Genomic DNA, 14,047 nt, shown 5'->3' with positions numbered 1-14,047 from the left:
CTCACGCACCAGTTACGTCTGACCGTAAAAAATAGAAACTTCCAAGATGGCCGAGGCCGTAGACTCCATGCATTTCGCAGCAAACAGCAAAACAAATTCCCCTAAACCCCTGATAGCTAAACGGCCGCCGGAAAGCCGACCTCAGTCTTCCAGCGACATTTACCCACCGCCCCCTAAGAAGGTCCGGGTGGAGGAGAAGGGCCTGAAGCACAGGAAACTGAACGGAGAGGTGTGCGCAGGGGAAAAACACAACGGGAAGCAGAGTTGTGGGAGCCCAGCGAAATGGAGTTTCGGCCCGGCCAAGGCGAGCCACTCCACCGCCGTCGCAGTGCCAGTTACTCCCGCTCGAAAAATCTTCAAAATCAGCAACTTCCTCGCCTCGCCTCACAAAGTGAAAAAGGCGAAAGAGAAACGGCACAAGGAGAAGGATAAAATCAGTGAAGCGCAGCGAAGCTCGGTCGTTGGTGTGGAGAGAGTGAGCCCAGCTAGCTGCCATACAAAGACCGAGAACGGCGACGTGAAAATGCTACAGAAGGGTAGGACAACACAGCCAGCCTGCTTACTACAGGACTCTATTATACCACTTTGTAGGCAAATTAAAAACTGCGTGTGAAGCAATACTGCAATAGAGTCATTCATTAAATTATTACATAATATTCTCTATCACAGGCCCCAGTATTTATTAGGCCCAGATGGTGATATACACGTGGAAATGTTTGTTCGTCAGTTATGTTCCTCAGCAAGGATTTAGCAGCATTTCACCTCACTCTGTCTCCTATTCTGCTCTTCTCAGATCACCATGCAAAGGAGAAAGACCGAGAGAAGAAGAAGGAAAAGAGTAAAGAGTGGGAAAATCACAAATTGCCACCTGTACATGACATTGCAAGAGAAAACGGAGAAGTGATTTCTCCACAGAAAGGTAGGGATGATATGTAACGCTGATCAGTTGGGATTTTTCATTATTTTGGGATAACTTTTAATTATATATGTTACAGTGATAGGTATGGCTGAGGTCCTTTGCTTAAGTAACCTCTAATTGTACAACATGAGTCCAATATGATTACATATCTTATTTATAACAATATGGCAGACATTTGAATGAAATATAGCTATACATTTATAGTTAATGCAAATTACAAACACTAGCCATACATTAATGTACAGTTACATTACAACCGATAGTTCAACAAATGTCCTTTTATGCAAATTTGTCAAAGTTCAGGTATTCTAAAGTATATAAAATTGTTACTTCCTCACCTTGCCTACATATTATAGGCCTCACATGATGCACAGCATTGTACTTACTGTAAAACTGTCTTATCCTCCATTATAGAGTCTAAGGATAAGCCCAAAGCTGGTTCTGAGGAAGACCTCCTACTGAAGAAACTCAAGAAGAAGAAGAAAAAGAAACACAAAGATGGCGGGCGAGTGAAGGAGAGGCACAGCCGGCCAAAAATGTATCATCGCTCATGCCAGACAGTGTGTTCAGGAGTGTCTCTGGGTCCGCCTGAGTTCCTCAGTCGAATTAATGGGAACAACAGCATTAACAGCAGCAGTCTACTCCACACCACCGCAGCACCACAACAACACTACCAGGATCCTCCTGGTGCTGCCTCCATCTGCTCTATGGTCAGAGACAGGATCGGCTACAGCTCCCCACTCCACTGCACCCCAGTGCCAGGCCTGTCAGGTCTGGAATTTGGCCATCTGATCCACATCGAGCAGCAGGCCAATGGAGGGGCGTCTGTGGCACACGCCTACACTGAGCAGCTCTCCTGTCTGTCTCCGGCTGAGATGCAGCGTTTTGCCCAGGAGTTTGTGACTCTGTCGTTCAGCGAGGACGAGGCCCAGGCTGCAGGTTTTGTGATGGGAATCGTCCATGGAGCGGCATCCTACCTCCCAGACTTCCTGGACTACTTCTCCTACAAGTTCCCCAACGCGCCAGTAAAGATGGAGGTGCTCGGGAAGAAAGACATAGAGACGACAACCATGGTCAACTTCCACTCTCAGGTGAGATTATTGTATTATTTTTCCTGTCTTTAATAGGCAACATAGTTTGAAGGCTCTGTTTGTGAAAGGAGGCTGAACTGTCTTTGATACTGCAAGTGTCAGTTTGTAAGGGTAACAGCAAGCTGAAACAACACAACAGTTTTTTTTTTGTGTGTTTTCAAGTTATCTGTGTGTCAGTCTCTGTCCAGGCTGTTGATGGATAGAGTTTTTCACTCTGCCTTGAACCAACTTTATTCTAGGTGTGTAACGATACATAGATTTCAATGATCAACGATCCAATATCATCGATGCAAAGTGAAAATATCAATTAAAATAAAAAAGTGTTTATTTTTTATCAGCTAGAAAGGAAGGGGGGTGGGGGGGGGGATGACACGCAGCAAAGGGCCAGGGGTTCATATCATCTTCGAGATGCAGCTATATTTTAAAATGCCCACTTTATATTTATTCTTTTTATTTAAAATAGTTTGTTTTTCATTTAAATGGCTGAAAGAGCTCAGTAATAAAATTGTCAAATACATACATATTTTAGTTGCTTTTTGTGAGTTAATATAAATTAAGCTAATTGTGTTTAATGGGCATATGATATTGTCTCATATCGATCGCAGGCCCCTAAATTGAATTGAATCAAATTTGTGTCGTGGCAGACTTTGTGATATCAGCAAATATCATATCGTTGTCCAAAGAATCAATACAATATTGTAACCTGATAAAAACGTGTGATTTACTCCCCTACTTTACTCCTGTGTTCAAAGTGTTCAACATCCAGGTTGTCTTGTGAAGCAGAAAGCCCTAATGATGTGTGTAATTTTGTTTGTCACATGACAATAGTTTCTAACTACTCCTCTGTTATGGTGCTTGATAGGGATTATAGTAGTCCACGACCTTCCATTTCCGGGATTGCTCTGGTGCCGCCGGAAATTCCGCCGTATGTCCCTCATTTTCGGCCAGCTATCTGTCACTTTACGCTTTCTTTGTGCTGGAATTTTAACTTCCAAGTCAATTTTTAACTTGACATGATAAAAATAGGGCTTTGCCAGCAACACCAGTGATGACTCTATCTGAGATAAATGTTTTATAAAGCATTTGTTTTTCTTTGTGGAAAGGACTTTTCATAAAATAGACCAAGAGCTGTTATCAGAAACCTGCAGTTTTATTTTTTGGTTCGAACTTCTTCGAGAGGCCTTTGTTGTGGCTCAAAAACTTACATCCACAGAGAAGTTTAGTCTCATTTTGAACTGAATCATCTGCAGATTAATTCCATACCCGATATGTTATGATCCACTAAAGCAAGACATGATAAGAGATAAATAAATCCCTATTTTTGTGTCTTCGCTGCCATTTTGACTGTACGTGAGGCAGGAGGGGCAATTGAGTGAGATTCAACTCTTCTTAGTTTAGGACGGGAGAGGGAGACACCTGGCGGAGATCGGCACTCTACTGAGTGCACTTTTCTAATTTGAACATTTTTTCAGAAATTGAGAGAATCTATTTAGGTCAGGAAAACTTAAACTTATTCAAGCCAGGGACCCCTCACTGGAAAAGAAAATGTTCCTAAGGTCTCCCTCTTGATTGTACTGATACTCCCAAGTGCTTTGTAATCAGATATTGCTTCAGCTTGTCTGGCACCATGACTTACTCCGCTACCAACATAAGGCAGATGGTGCATTTCATCCTGTTGCTGTTCTCAATAAAACCAAACTTGATATGACTGTCAGCATATTTTCTTAATTTATCCAATTTGAGCGTAACGTCACTTAATGATATGGACAGTGTTGAGATGGTTAAGGGGCAGCGTTTAGTGCCCCTTAAGTTGTGACTGAGTGGTTCATGGTTGTATTTGCTGTTAGACTGATGCGATGTGTCAGAATCAAGACAGTTTCTACTGGCACTAAGCTTAGTCCTACATGTGGAGGTAAATTGATACAGGATTACATGTATTATATTGCATAGCTTGACTCAAGAGCCTGAAATATGCTCTTAATAACACACGCACAGTTTTCTTAGTGTTTTGTTCCTGCGGGCTGTGTGTCACAGACCCCGGGGGTCTTTATTTCTCACTTTGAGAATCACAGTTTTAGATCATCCCAAACGACATTGTGTGATGCTGTAGCATATTTAGTTTTTCTATTTAAACAATTTTTATTTTAGTGTTCACATGGTAAACAAAGTCAAATACACTTTCTCAGAGAAGAAATTTATAAAAGGTAAAATAGAGAAAAAGGGTACAGTTTCTTCTGCTGGATCTGGGGCAAATGTTTGGGTTCTGGAGGTCTGGTGATGGTGACTGGTGGGAACGCCATGTGTTAGGTGTCCATGCTCCTTCTTTGTCTTCTTGTCAATTTGTCCTGGCGTAGGTTAAATGTATAGTTAGGCTCGCGTTTCTACTGGAAAATAAATCCTCTAACAAAGAATTAAGTAAGAAAGGACGTACCTCTGCAGAGAGTAGAATAGAGCGGTGGTGGTCTAGTCGATCCTTTGGAAGTCACCAACTCATGAAATATGGATTGGTTTCAAAGTTCAAACGTTTATTCATCTGTAAAAAGACTTTCTTCCACACTTATTTGACCTATGCTAACATTAAGATTTGGAAGTCTTCCAAGAAGTTGTTTAACTTTGCTCTAAAGGGTCTTATAGACTAGACGCAGCCCAGCTGGCGCGTACAAATGTGACGTCATGGGATCGCCGTGACTATTTATACCCGCGCTGGTGCTCGCGACACTAGTTGCAGTCTTCTCCTGAACAGCGGTGGCGCTAATGAGCAAATGCTACCGACGTTGCTCTTTCTACGGACTAGAAGAAGAAGAAAAAAGTAAACAACGGCAGAACTGGCAGCAGCATTGCCGTCAATGCTTCGATTTGATTCGATGACCTACTTCGTCGGATCAAGCCTTTCATTCACCATAAAAGAACTCATCTTAACCCAGTAAGTTTACAAGAGAGACTTGCAGTCACTCTGAGAGTCCTGGCATCCGGTTGTCGGCGAACTCGTTCAGGCCTCCCGTTTCCGCTTTGTTGCGCGCCGCTGAAAAAAAAAAGAGCCGTGCGCGACCTCTGCTCGTGCGCCATAAGTCAAGCGCGCCGGCAGGATATTACGTCATTTTGACACGATGGCACGCGCCACCTTGGATGCGTCTAGTATAATTCTTGCTTAAACAGCCAGATTTTTATGAACAACTGTCTGTTTTCTATGTCAACAAATTGGCAGTAGTTAAATAAATACTTACAGTGCCATATCAATTCAGTCAGGATCTGGTGTCATTATCTATCATTAACATTGTCAACAACAGTCCAACATTAACTGCTACTCCCACTGTTGTTATCGCACCTCCCACTTGATGTGTGATCTGTGATGCTCCCCTCAATATACAGGTCATACTCTTCATACTCTTCATACACACTTTCTTGCTTGGAATTTGTAACATTTGTTACATGGTAACATTAATGTGCCTTCTGTATAAATACATTACATTTAAAAAGCCAATAGATTATGGAAAAAATACCTAATTTATGCTTTAGTGTTGCCTGTAGGGAGATACAACCTTGGTCCTGATGGAAGCAACTTAGGGGCCATCCACACGGAGACGCTTTTTGGTGCAAACGCACATGTTTAGCATCGTTTGGGCCCGTCGCCCACACAAATCCAGTAAACGCACTGCCTGAAAACGCACTTTTTTGAAACCTGGTCCCAGGGTGAAAAAATTCCAAAATGGCTCCCTTTTGGCTTCGTTTGGACGGCGAAGCCGCATACTTATCGTATCGATGATGTCATCGCCACACCCCTCGACCTCTTACCTGCGGCCACTGACACACACGACTGCGGTGAAGCTATAAGCGAGCATATCCCATCTCCATGGTCAAACAAGCTCACTTCATCTAAATACTTGTCTAAATAAATGTCTCTGCTCCCTGACACTTCCCTCTGCTCTGCCGGTCCTGGATTCTACACAAGATATATTGCTAACATTATGTAGCTAACGTTAAACATCGCTAAAGCAGCTACGTTATGTTAACATTAGCTGCTATGGTTATCTGTTTATAAAGTGGAAGTAGACAACTTATCAACTAGCTAGCTAATCTGTCTGCTTATCAACTCCTTGAACGGATTATAGTAACTTTTAGCACGGCTTATTGTAGAAAGGCTACTGCAAGAAAAACATGTAGATTATCAAAAAGACATTGGATCATTGATGTTTGTTTGACTGCCGATGTTAGCTAGTTAGCAGTGCAGCGTGCTGCAATCATGTCCGATGGCAGACAGAATTGCAAAATAAAAAGCAATCCAACAGCACATTATACAATGTAAACAAAGACATGTTTTCTTGTGGAGGCCTTTATAAAATGAGCAGTGGTGAAAGTTATTATAGTCCATGGATGTATTAAGAGAACGTTAGTCTAGCTCAGGGGTCACCAACACAGTGCCCGCGGGCACCAGGTAGCCCCCAAGGACCACAGGAGTAGCCCTCAGGCCTGTTCTAAAAATGAAAATTGAATATTGATATTATCTGTTTCCCACCTTGTTAAGTCGTTGATAATTATTGTGAGAAATCATTAATGTGATCAGTGTCTTCACATAGATGAGTATCATTAATCATTAATAATCATATATAACTAAAGGCAAACTGAGCAAATTTTTTATTTCAGAAGAGTGTATCAAACTGGTAGCCCTTCGTATGACTCAGTACCCATGAAGTAGCTCTTAGTTTCAAAAAGGTTGGTGACCCCTGATCTAGATATTCATGTTATGATGGGAAGTGGAAGTGACGATGCTCTTCTTCTCCGTTTTTTGGTGAATTTCTGTAGCAGAAACAGCGCCGCCTATAGGCCTGGAATATGAAGTAGCGCTTTGAGTCATTTACAAATGGATCCGTTTAGACGTAACTATTCTTGAAATGAATCCAGGGAAGACGGGTAAAAAAAAAGATCGTTTTGGTACGTGTGGACGTGGCCTTAGACTCAGGGCCTTAAAAGCGTGGCAAGGTATGTACAAACAGGCCGCACTGAGGCAAAAGCGCAGACTGCCTGTCGCGGGAACTGAAAATGGCAAAGTGCTTGTTTCCGTATCATGCATATGCATGTCAAGGGGAGGGTCAAGGGGAAAGTGGGAGTTTCCCATAAAGAGATGGAAGGGGAAGCGTGAAGTGCGCCTAATTATGTATTCTGCGGTATGTACAAAAACCACCCTTGACAGCGCGCCTCTTAAAAGCAGGTGTAAACCAGCCGCAAGCGGGTTTCCTCGCATATGCTTCCTGGTGAAATGGCAGCAGTAATCCGAGCAAGATGAAGACATAGGCCAAGGAGACAAACCGAAAGGATTTTTGCCACAAGGATCATACTTTTTCAGTTAGTTATGAAATCATTAAGCATTACAGATTAAGCAGCCATGCAATATTACAGTTACTGGAAGAAATCAAAGATGACATTGAATCTCCGACTCAGCGTTCACATTCCATTCCAGCCGTTGTTAAACTCATCGCTACATTACAAATATTGGCATCAGGATCATTTCAAACAGTCATAGCATCAGCAGTGGGAATATCGTGGTCTGCACTCAGCCGTATCATAGCACAACTACTTAACGCATTGCTACAGCGCAATTTACGGTATAGTGGGCGGAGAAAAGCGCTTATTACCCGATGAACTGCAGGTTTGGTAAATACGACGTAAGCTGAAGTATCACAGCGTGCACTTTCTGCGGGTTGGACATGGCGCTGATAACATTACATCCGCAAATGTACGTACATCTGGCCCTCATTGTGTAATGCGTACTGGGAGTTCAGTAAGATGCCCCGAACTATCTTTGTGTAATATCACATACCGTTTATATTTATTGTATATTTTGTGTACATACATATCATATAGGCTATATTTTATATGTAAACTTTAGCATCTTTTGCACTACAATTTCCATCAGGATGAATAAAGTTGTCTCATTTAATACAATGTAACAGGTGTATGCAGGTGGTGGACACATTATCATAAACACCTTACCAGCAGAGTCTTGATTTCTGATGAGGGACTCATGAGAACCTAAGGTCTGATTTTGTTAGTCAGTCTGGTTGTCTAGATTTGATAGTGTAATCCACAGGGCTTGACATTTTCCGTCGGCCTTTCAATTGCCTTTTTATTTGTTGTGTGTTGACATCTGCCTGTCTCAATGACTGCTGAGTGTCTTAGAGTTCCACCAAAGACGTACATTTTTGTTTTTAAGGTTCTTTAGTTAGTGTTAATTAGTGTTAACTACCAAGCAGATAATGATGGTAATCTTAATGTGTGCTTTATTAAAAGCAGGTGCACTGGAAAGGTCACACCATTTATGCTAAGAACACTGACAGCGCTAGCCTCAATTGTTAGACAAACATGCTCTATAAAAGATGCATATGATGTTTAAAAAAAAAACAAAAAAAAAAAACATCTCAGCTGGCAGAAACTTATCAGGTTTAGTTTTAGACCTCAGAGTGGGATATTTTGATACCTACTGGGCGAGTAGGGTTGGGTACCGAGACCCGGTGCTAATATGGCACCGGTGCCTTAACGACCGGTATATACCGGACCGAATACCAACTTGGATTTCGGTGCCTCATTTCGGTGCCACTGATATGCCTGCGCTGCCCTTGGATGCTCCGAAACGGACGTTGGAGGCAACACTAGCATCGCTGCATGTGACGCTAGTTAACACTACACTCGACAGCAGCAAACGTTAGCCTACCGTTAGCTAGCAGCAGGATTAAACACGGTTAAAATGCTGACAGCTAAACAGTGTAAGGTGTGACTGTATTTCACTGTAGAGGATCCAACAGCGGGACTTTAAGCAGTGTGCAGCTTAAAAACAACACAGACAGTGCGTTCACTTGAAACTGGTAGCCTAAGCCTTGTGGTGCATTCAAAGTTATTATAAAAGACCCTTTTCCCATCTGGTGGTTGTTTTTGTCGTTCAACAGCAATTTACTAGTGAAATACGTTGTTATAAGTTATAGTTATTACTATATTATTAAATCATTTAATTTTGACCATGTGGCCTTAGCAATAAACAAGCCATTTCTTAATGTCTGACTGTTGTTTAGTACCCTTCTTTTTTTTTTTTTTTTTTTTTAAACTTTCTTAAAAAGTATTGGTTCAGGCACCATTTATGCACCGGCACCGTTTTAAAAGTATTGCTTTAGCACCGGTATCGGAAAAAAACCCAAACGATACCCAACCCTATAGGCGAGGGTCTGATCTGTCTTCTCAATGGTTTCTTTGCAGGTGAAGCGGACATATTCCCAGGGAACATACCGTGCCGGGGCCATGCGGCAGGTCAGTCTGGTCGGTGCTGTGGATGAAGAGGTTGGAGACTACTTTCCCGAGTTCATCAGCATGTTAGAGGAATCTCCCTTTCTGGAGGTTAGTGTGTTTATGTCTGCATGTGTACACACCCCTACAGCCAGTGGACGTGTGAACGGCTTTCTCATTTCCCTGTACATCGCTACGAGTCATTGTGTAACACGGAAGTTTCTCACCCTGTGTTTATGCAGCGGACTCTGCCCTGGGGAACATTTTCCAGTCTGCGGCTGCAGAGCCCCACTGAGAGCGACGACGGCCCCATTATGTGGGTCAGACCGGGAGAACAGATGATCCCTATGGCAGACATGCCAAAATCACCCTTCAAAAGGAAAAGGTGGGTTGACATATTGAGTCTGTAAGTGTTCGCCGGTGCACAGCTTTTATCGTCTCACCAGCTTTTTCATTTTCAAAAGAAGTGAAGTAAAGCTGAGGTAGCAAAACAAATAAAATACTTTCAGCTTATCTCTCAACTACAGGTACTTAACCTTACCTTGAACATATCCTGACTGTTGTGAATAAAGGTATTATAAATGTATTTCAGGTCCACCAATGAGATAAAGAACCTGCAGTATCTACCCAGAGCCAGTGAGCCCAGGGAGATGCTGTTTGAGGACCGGACGAGAGCCCACGCAGACCACATTGGTCAGGGGTTCGAGAGACAAACTACTGCTGCTGTAGGGGTGCTGAAGGCTGTGCGCTGCGGAGAGGAGTGAGTACACAGTGACCGTACACACACACACACACACACACAAACAAACTTGCATAGAATACAAACCTCAGTTCAGTAAACAGGACTTTTTGCATATTGCCTTACAGGAGTGACGCTCCTGCCCGGATCACCAAAGACGTTGTGTGTTTCCACGCTGGAGATTTCCCAGATGTGGTCATGAGGCTGCAGCTGGACCTCCACGAACCTCCGCTGTCTCAGGTGGGTCAGAGGTATTATTCGTGCCTAGTATGATACAGTACTATCAATAGTTTTTATCCCTCCGTGCCGGCAAAAGCCGTGGCTGGAGGCATTACGTTTTCGGGTTGTCCATACATCCGTCCGTCCCATTCTTGTGAATGCCATATGTCAGGACCCCCCTGCACAAACATCCAGTTTAACTGAAGGGTGAACTAATTAGAATTTGGTCAAAGTCACTGTGACCTCTTGTCTGTCCCATTCTTGTGAACGTGATTTCTCTGGAACGCCAAAAACGAAAAAACAAGAAACAAAACGCCATAACTCAAGAATTCCTACGCTAATGAAAAACGAAATTTCACTCAAATGTCTAAAAGGATAAAATTATGAAGTGATGACATTTTATATCCAAAATTCAATGAATAAATAAAAACATTGATTTACACATCACACAACTATTTAGCAACAGTTGAAAATAGGGGCAAGGTTTGCGTGACTTTGGCTACATTGAACGCGTAACGGGCCGTTAGCAAAGCGTATGTGCCGCGAAATGTATGTTTTAACTGACTACACCAACTTGCGCACACACGGCGTAGGATTGTGTGAGTCACAGGCGAGACGGAGAGCTTTGGGATAGTTGGTATTTCTTCAGTTTCCTCTTTCTCTGTTCCTCCGATAATGCTTTCCAAGCTTTCTGCTTCTTTTTTTGCTGGCTCAGCCATGACGATAGTGTGAAAAACTCCATCGCTACCTTGTTAGCCAGTTCTTGAATGGGCGTATGTGTGCAGTGCCGTGAAGCAATTCTTTGCATTGCGAGACCTGATATCACGCGATACTTCCTGATGCTGAGGCCGGCGACTCGCCAGCCCAAAGTTGCAAAGGGTGGGTTTTCAGCTCACAGACGCTAGGGGGAAGCGAGACGACCACCATTCAACTCGAAAGAAGTCATATAACCATTCCAATGACTCTGAAGCTGTTCAGTTAAGGTAAATTAAGCTAAAAAAACTGCATAGTTCCCCTTTAACAGAAATAATGACACTTTATGATCCATTTATGTGTAAAAGGGCCACACACACCTCGCGTAAAAAATATAAATAGAAGACTGTCCTATTTTGACGCTTGTAGAGGGGAGATTGTGACCATATTTCACATTTGGTCGGATACTGAATTTGTGACACTAATCTTGGGTGCCCACCTTGAAACTGTGGTGATTGTATTGATCTTTTGTGCTGCTGGGTTGAAAATGTGTGCGAAGCATCCATGTTTCGCCAAAAAATTAACATAACTTTTATTAAATTGCTTCAAAGTCTTCACTACCCATATGAGTCTGGACAGGCATAAATGTAAACTGCAACTTGACTGATTGGCGGAAGCATACGTCTGCAAGGCGGCAGTTCTGTTTTTTTTTTTCTGCTTGTGTGAGCAAATGTATCAAACATGGTAGAGCATTTAGCCACTAAAGAGACATATATTCCCTTCAGGAGGACAGACCAAAGGACAGAACTAGGACGGTGAATATTGAATTTACATTTGCCAGATGGCCAGAAACACAACTCCAAATGAATGATAATATTGCTCTGTCTCTGGGTGTGTAAATACGCTGTATTCTAACATTTTTACCATGTGAACTTTAGAATGTTAAAAGTTGCGTTTACAGTTTGTTTTATTGTCCGTCAAGTCATGCAGCTTTAAGTGCAAAAGAAAACCCAGAGCTTTTCTTGGACGTTTTAACATGCCACGTTGTCTCTTGGTAATCAATTTAGAGTAGAGGAATTCCCAGTATAATACTGTTGGCCTGTGCAATACATGATCAGACTCCAGTTGTTTTCTTTCTGCCATGCAAGAATCAAAATATTTGCTCATGTTATTGACGGATCACTGAATCTCATGTGTTCCTGTCACTGCCTCCACAGTGTGTACAGTGGATCGATGATGCCAAACTGAACCAGCTAAGGAGGGAGGGGATCCGATACGCCCGAATCCAACTCTACCACGACGACATCTACTTCATTCCCAGAGGAGTTGTCCACCAGTTCAAAACCGTGTCTGCTGTCTGCAGTCTGGCCTGGCACATCCGACTCAAACAGTATCACCAACACGAAAAGGAGGAGGAGGAGGAGGAGGAAGTGGTGCAGGAAGAGGAGAAGTGTGCACCTAGAAAAGTAACACTTATTATCAAAGAAGAGGAGGAAGACGAGGAGGTTGAGGGGAAGGCGTGTGAGCCTGCTGTACAGACAGTGAAAAAGCTGGACGATGAGGACAACGAAGGAGGGGAGGGGCCAACCTCAAAAACTCCGACACAGATTTTCAAGGAGGAAGCACAGGAGAACGGAGCTGAGATGAAGGGGTTGTCAACGACACAGTCTCTACCTTTCGTCAAGAAGGAGAGAGATGAACGTGTACTCACTCATACACTAATGGAGCCCAAAGCTGAAGAAGATGAGAAAGAGGAAGGTAAGGTAGGGGGAGATGGAGGTGCAGGCACATGCCAGACACTGCAGAAGGGCCATGATGAGGGTGGAGTGGACAGTGCATCCTTAAAGTCACTACAGCAAATTAGGAAGGAGAATGATGTGGAGGATGAGAGGCAGCAAAAGACAACTGTACCAGGTCAAGGTCTAAAAGAGAAAACTAAAGATAGTATAATGAGCACTTACAACACACCACAAATAAAAAAGGAAAAAGATAAAGGAAGAAGAGAAAAAGATGAAAAGGAGAGGGTTAAAGAGAAGGAGAAGAAAGAGAAAGATAGGAGTAAAGAGAAGGAAAGGGATAAAAAGGATAGAGGCAAAGACAGGGATAGAGAGAAGGACAGGGTGAGAGAGCAGGAGAAGGTTAAGGCCGAGGGTGGTACTTCTATGCACCCATTACCGCAGATGAGGAAAAAAGAGGACGAGGAGCGGACAAGAGAGGGCAGTAAAGCCTCTCAAACTCCCCTGCCTGCACAGAGAGACGAGAAGTGGGCCAAGGAGTGGGACTCAAAGACCCAACCCCACGTTAAGAGAGAGAAGGAGCACGATAAAGACAGAGGAGGCACGCAGGGAGTGTCGCACTTACGGCCAGACAGAGAGGAGACTCGAGACCCATGTCATAAACACAAGTCTTCACACGGGAAGAAAGAGAAAAGCGGGCACAGGGAGGGCAAAGAGTGCAACATGTCGAGTATGCAGGGGGTGCAGGCAAAGTCAGGGAGAGAAGACGGGAAGACTCCCAAGTCTGCAAACATCCAGGTTAAGAAAGATGGAAAGAAGGATAAAGACATTAACAGTAAAGAGGAGAGGAAGAAGCCTGCCTCTGGTCCTGCGCCACCAGAACACAAACCACCAAGGACGCTCATCACCTTTGACCTCTTTAAGCCGATGGAGGCTCACCAAACTCTTGCCCTTTCCTTCACAGAAAGTCGACCTAAAACCCACCATCACAGTGACTCTCGAGGCTCTTCCTCTAAGCCCGGATCTGACAGTCGGACAGTTGTGCCCTCTAAAGGTCCAAAAGTAAAGGACACAGTGCAGGGAAAACCTGCCACACCCCTACAGGACACTCGGCCACAGCAGCACCCGTTAAAACAGCCCCTAAAAACACACACACCCCACACACAGAAAGACTTCTTAATATGAATGTCTAGAAGTCTAGTCTTCTTTTTTTACTGTACAACTTACGCCAAGGCTTTGTTAAAGTATTTGAAAATGCATCCTTCCTTCAGACATCAACTGGTCTTTCTAATTTGTAATCAATGTGCGGGGGGCATTCCATTTCTTTGCTGACACAGCCACATTACACCAGTGACATGAAAAGAGGATGCACTCCAAGTAT

The 14,047-nt window shown here is 43.4% G+C and overlaps 1 protein-coding gene across 1 annotated transcript; it reads left to right on the top strand.

The window, feature by feature from the left end:
* Nucleotides 1-14,018, top strand: LOC116063073 (lysine-specific demethylase RSBN1L-like). Its single transcript, XM_031317934.2, has 8 exons — nucleotides 1-536; nucleotides 794-919; nucleotides 1,334-2,010; nucleotides 9,253-9,390; nucleotides 9,522-9,664; nucleotides 9,872-10,039; nucleotides 10,147-10,258; nucleotides 12,148-14,018. Exons 1-8 carry the CDS (start codon nucleotides 47-49, stop codon nucleotides 13,849-13,851), a joined length of 3,558 nt encoding a protein of 1,185 aa, XP_031173794.1. The 5' UTR covers nucleotides 1-46; the 3' UTR covers nucleotides 13,852-14,018.
* The last annotated feature ends 29 nt before the right edge of the window (nucleotides 14,019-14,047 follow it).

The sequence above is a fragment of the Sander lucioperca genome, chromosome 7 (genome assembly GCF_008315115.2).
Source record: "Sander lucioperca isolate FBNREF2018 chromosome 7, SLUC_FBN_1.2, whole genome shotgun sequence".
NCBI classification, from domain to species: Eukaryota; Metazoa; Chordata; class Actinopteri; order Perciformes; family Percidae; genus Sander; species Sander lucioperca.
This window is presented reverse-complemented; position numbering and strand designations above follow the sequence as displayed.

Bases quoted from the DNA above. Each gene is read 5' to 3' on its own strand.
- LOC116063073 (XM_031317934.2), top strand. From the start codon at position 47: ATGGCCGAGGCCGTAGACTCCATGCATTTCGCAGCAAACAGCAAAACA. The intron at 537-793 runs GTAGGACAACAC...TGCTCTTCTCAG, and splicing joins CGTGAAAATGCTACAGAAGG to ATCACCATGCAAAGGAGAAA. The intron at 10,040-10,146 runs GTGAGTACACAG...ATTGCCTTACAG, and splicing joins GCTGTGCGCTGCGGAGAGGA to GAGTGACGCTCCTGCCCGGA.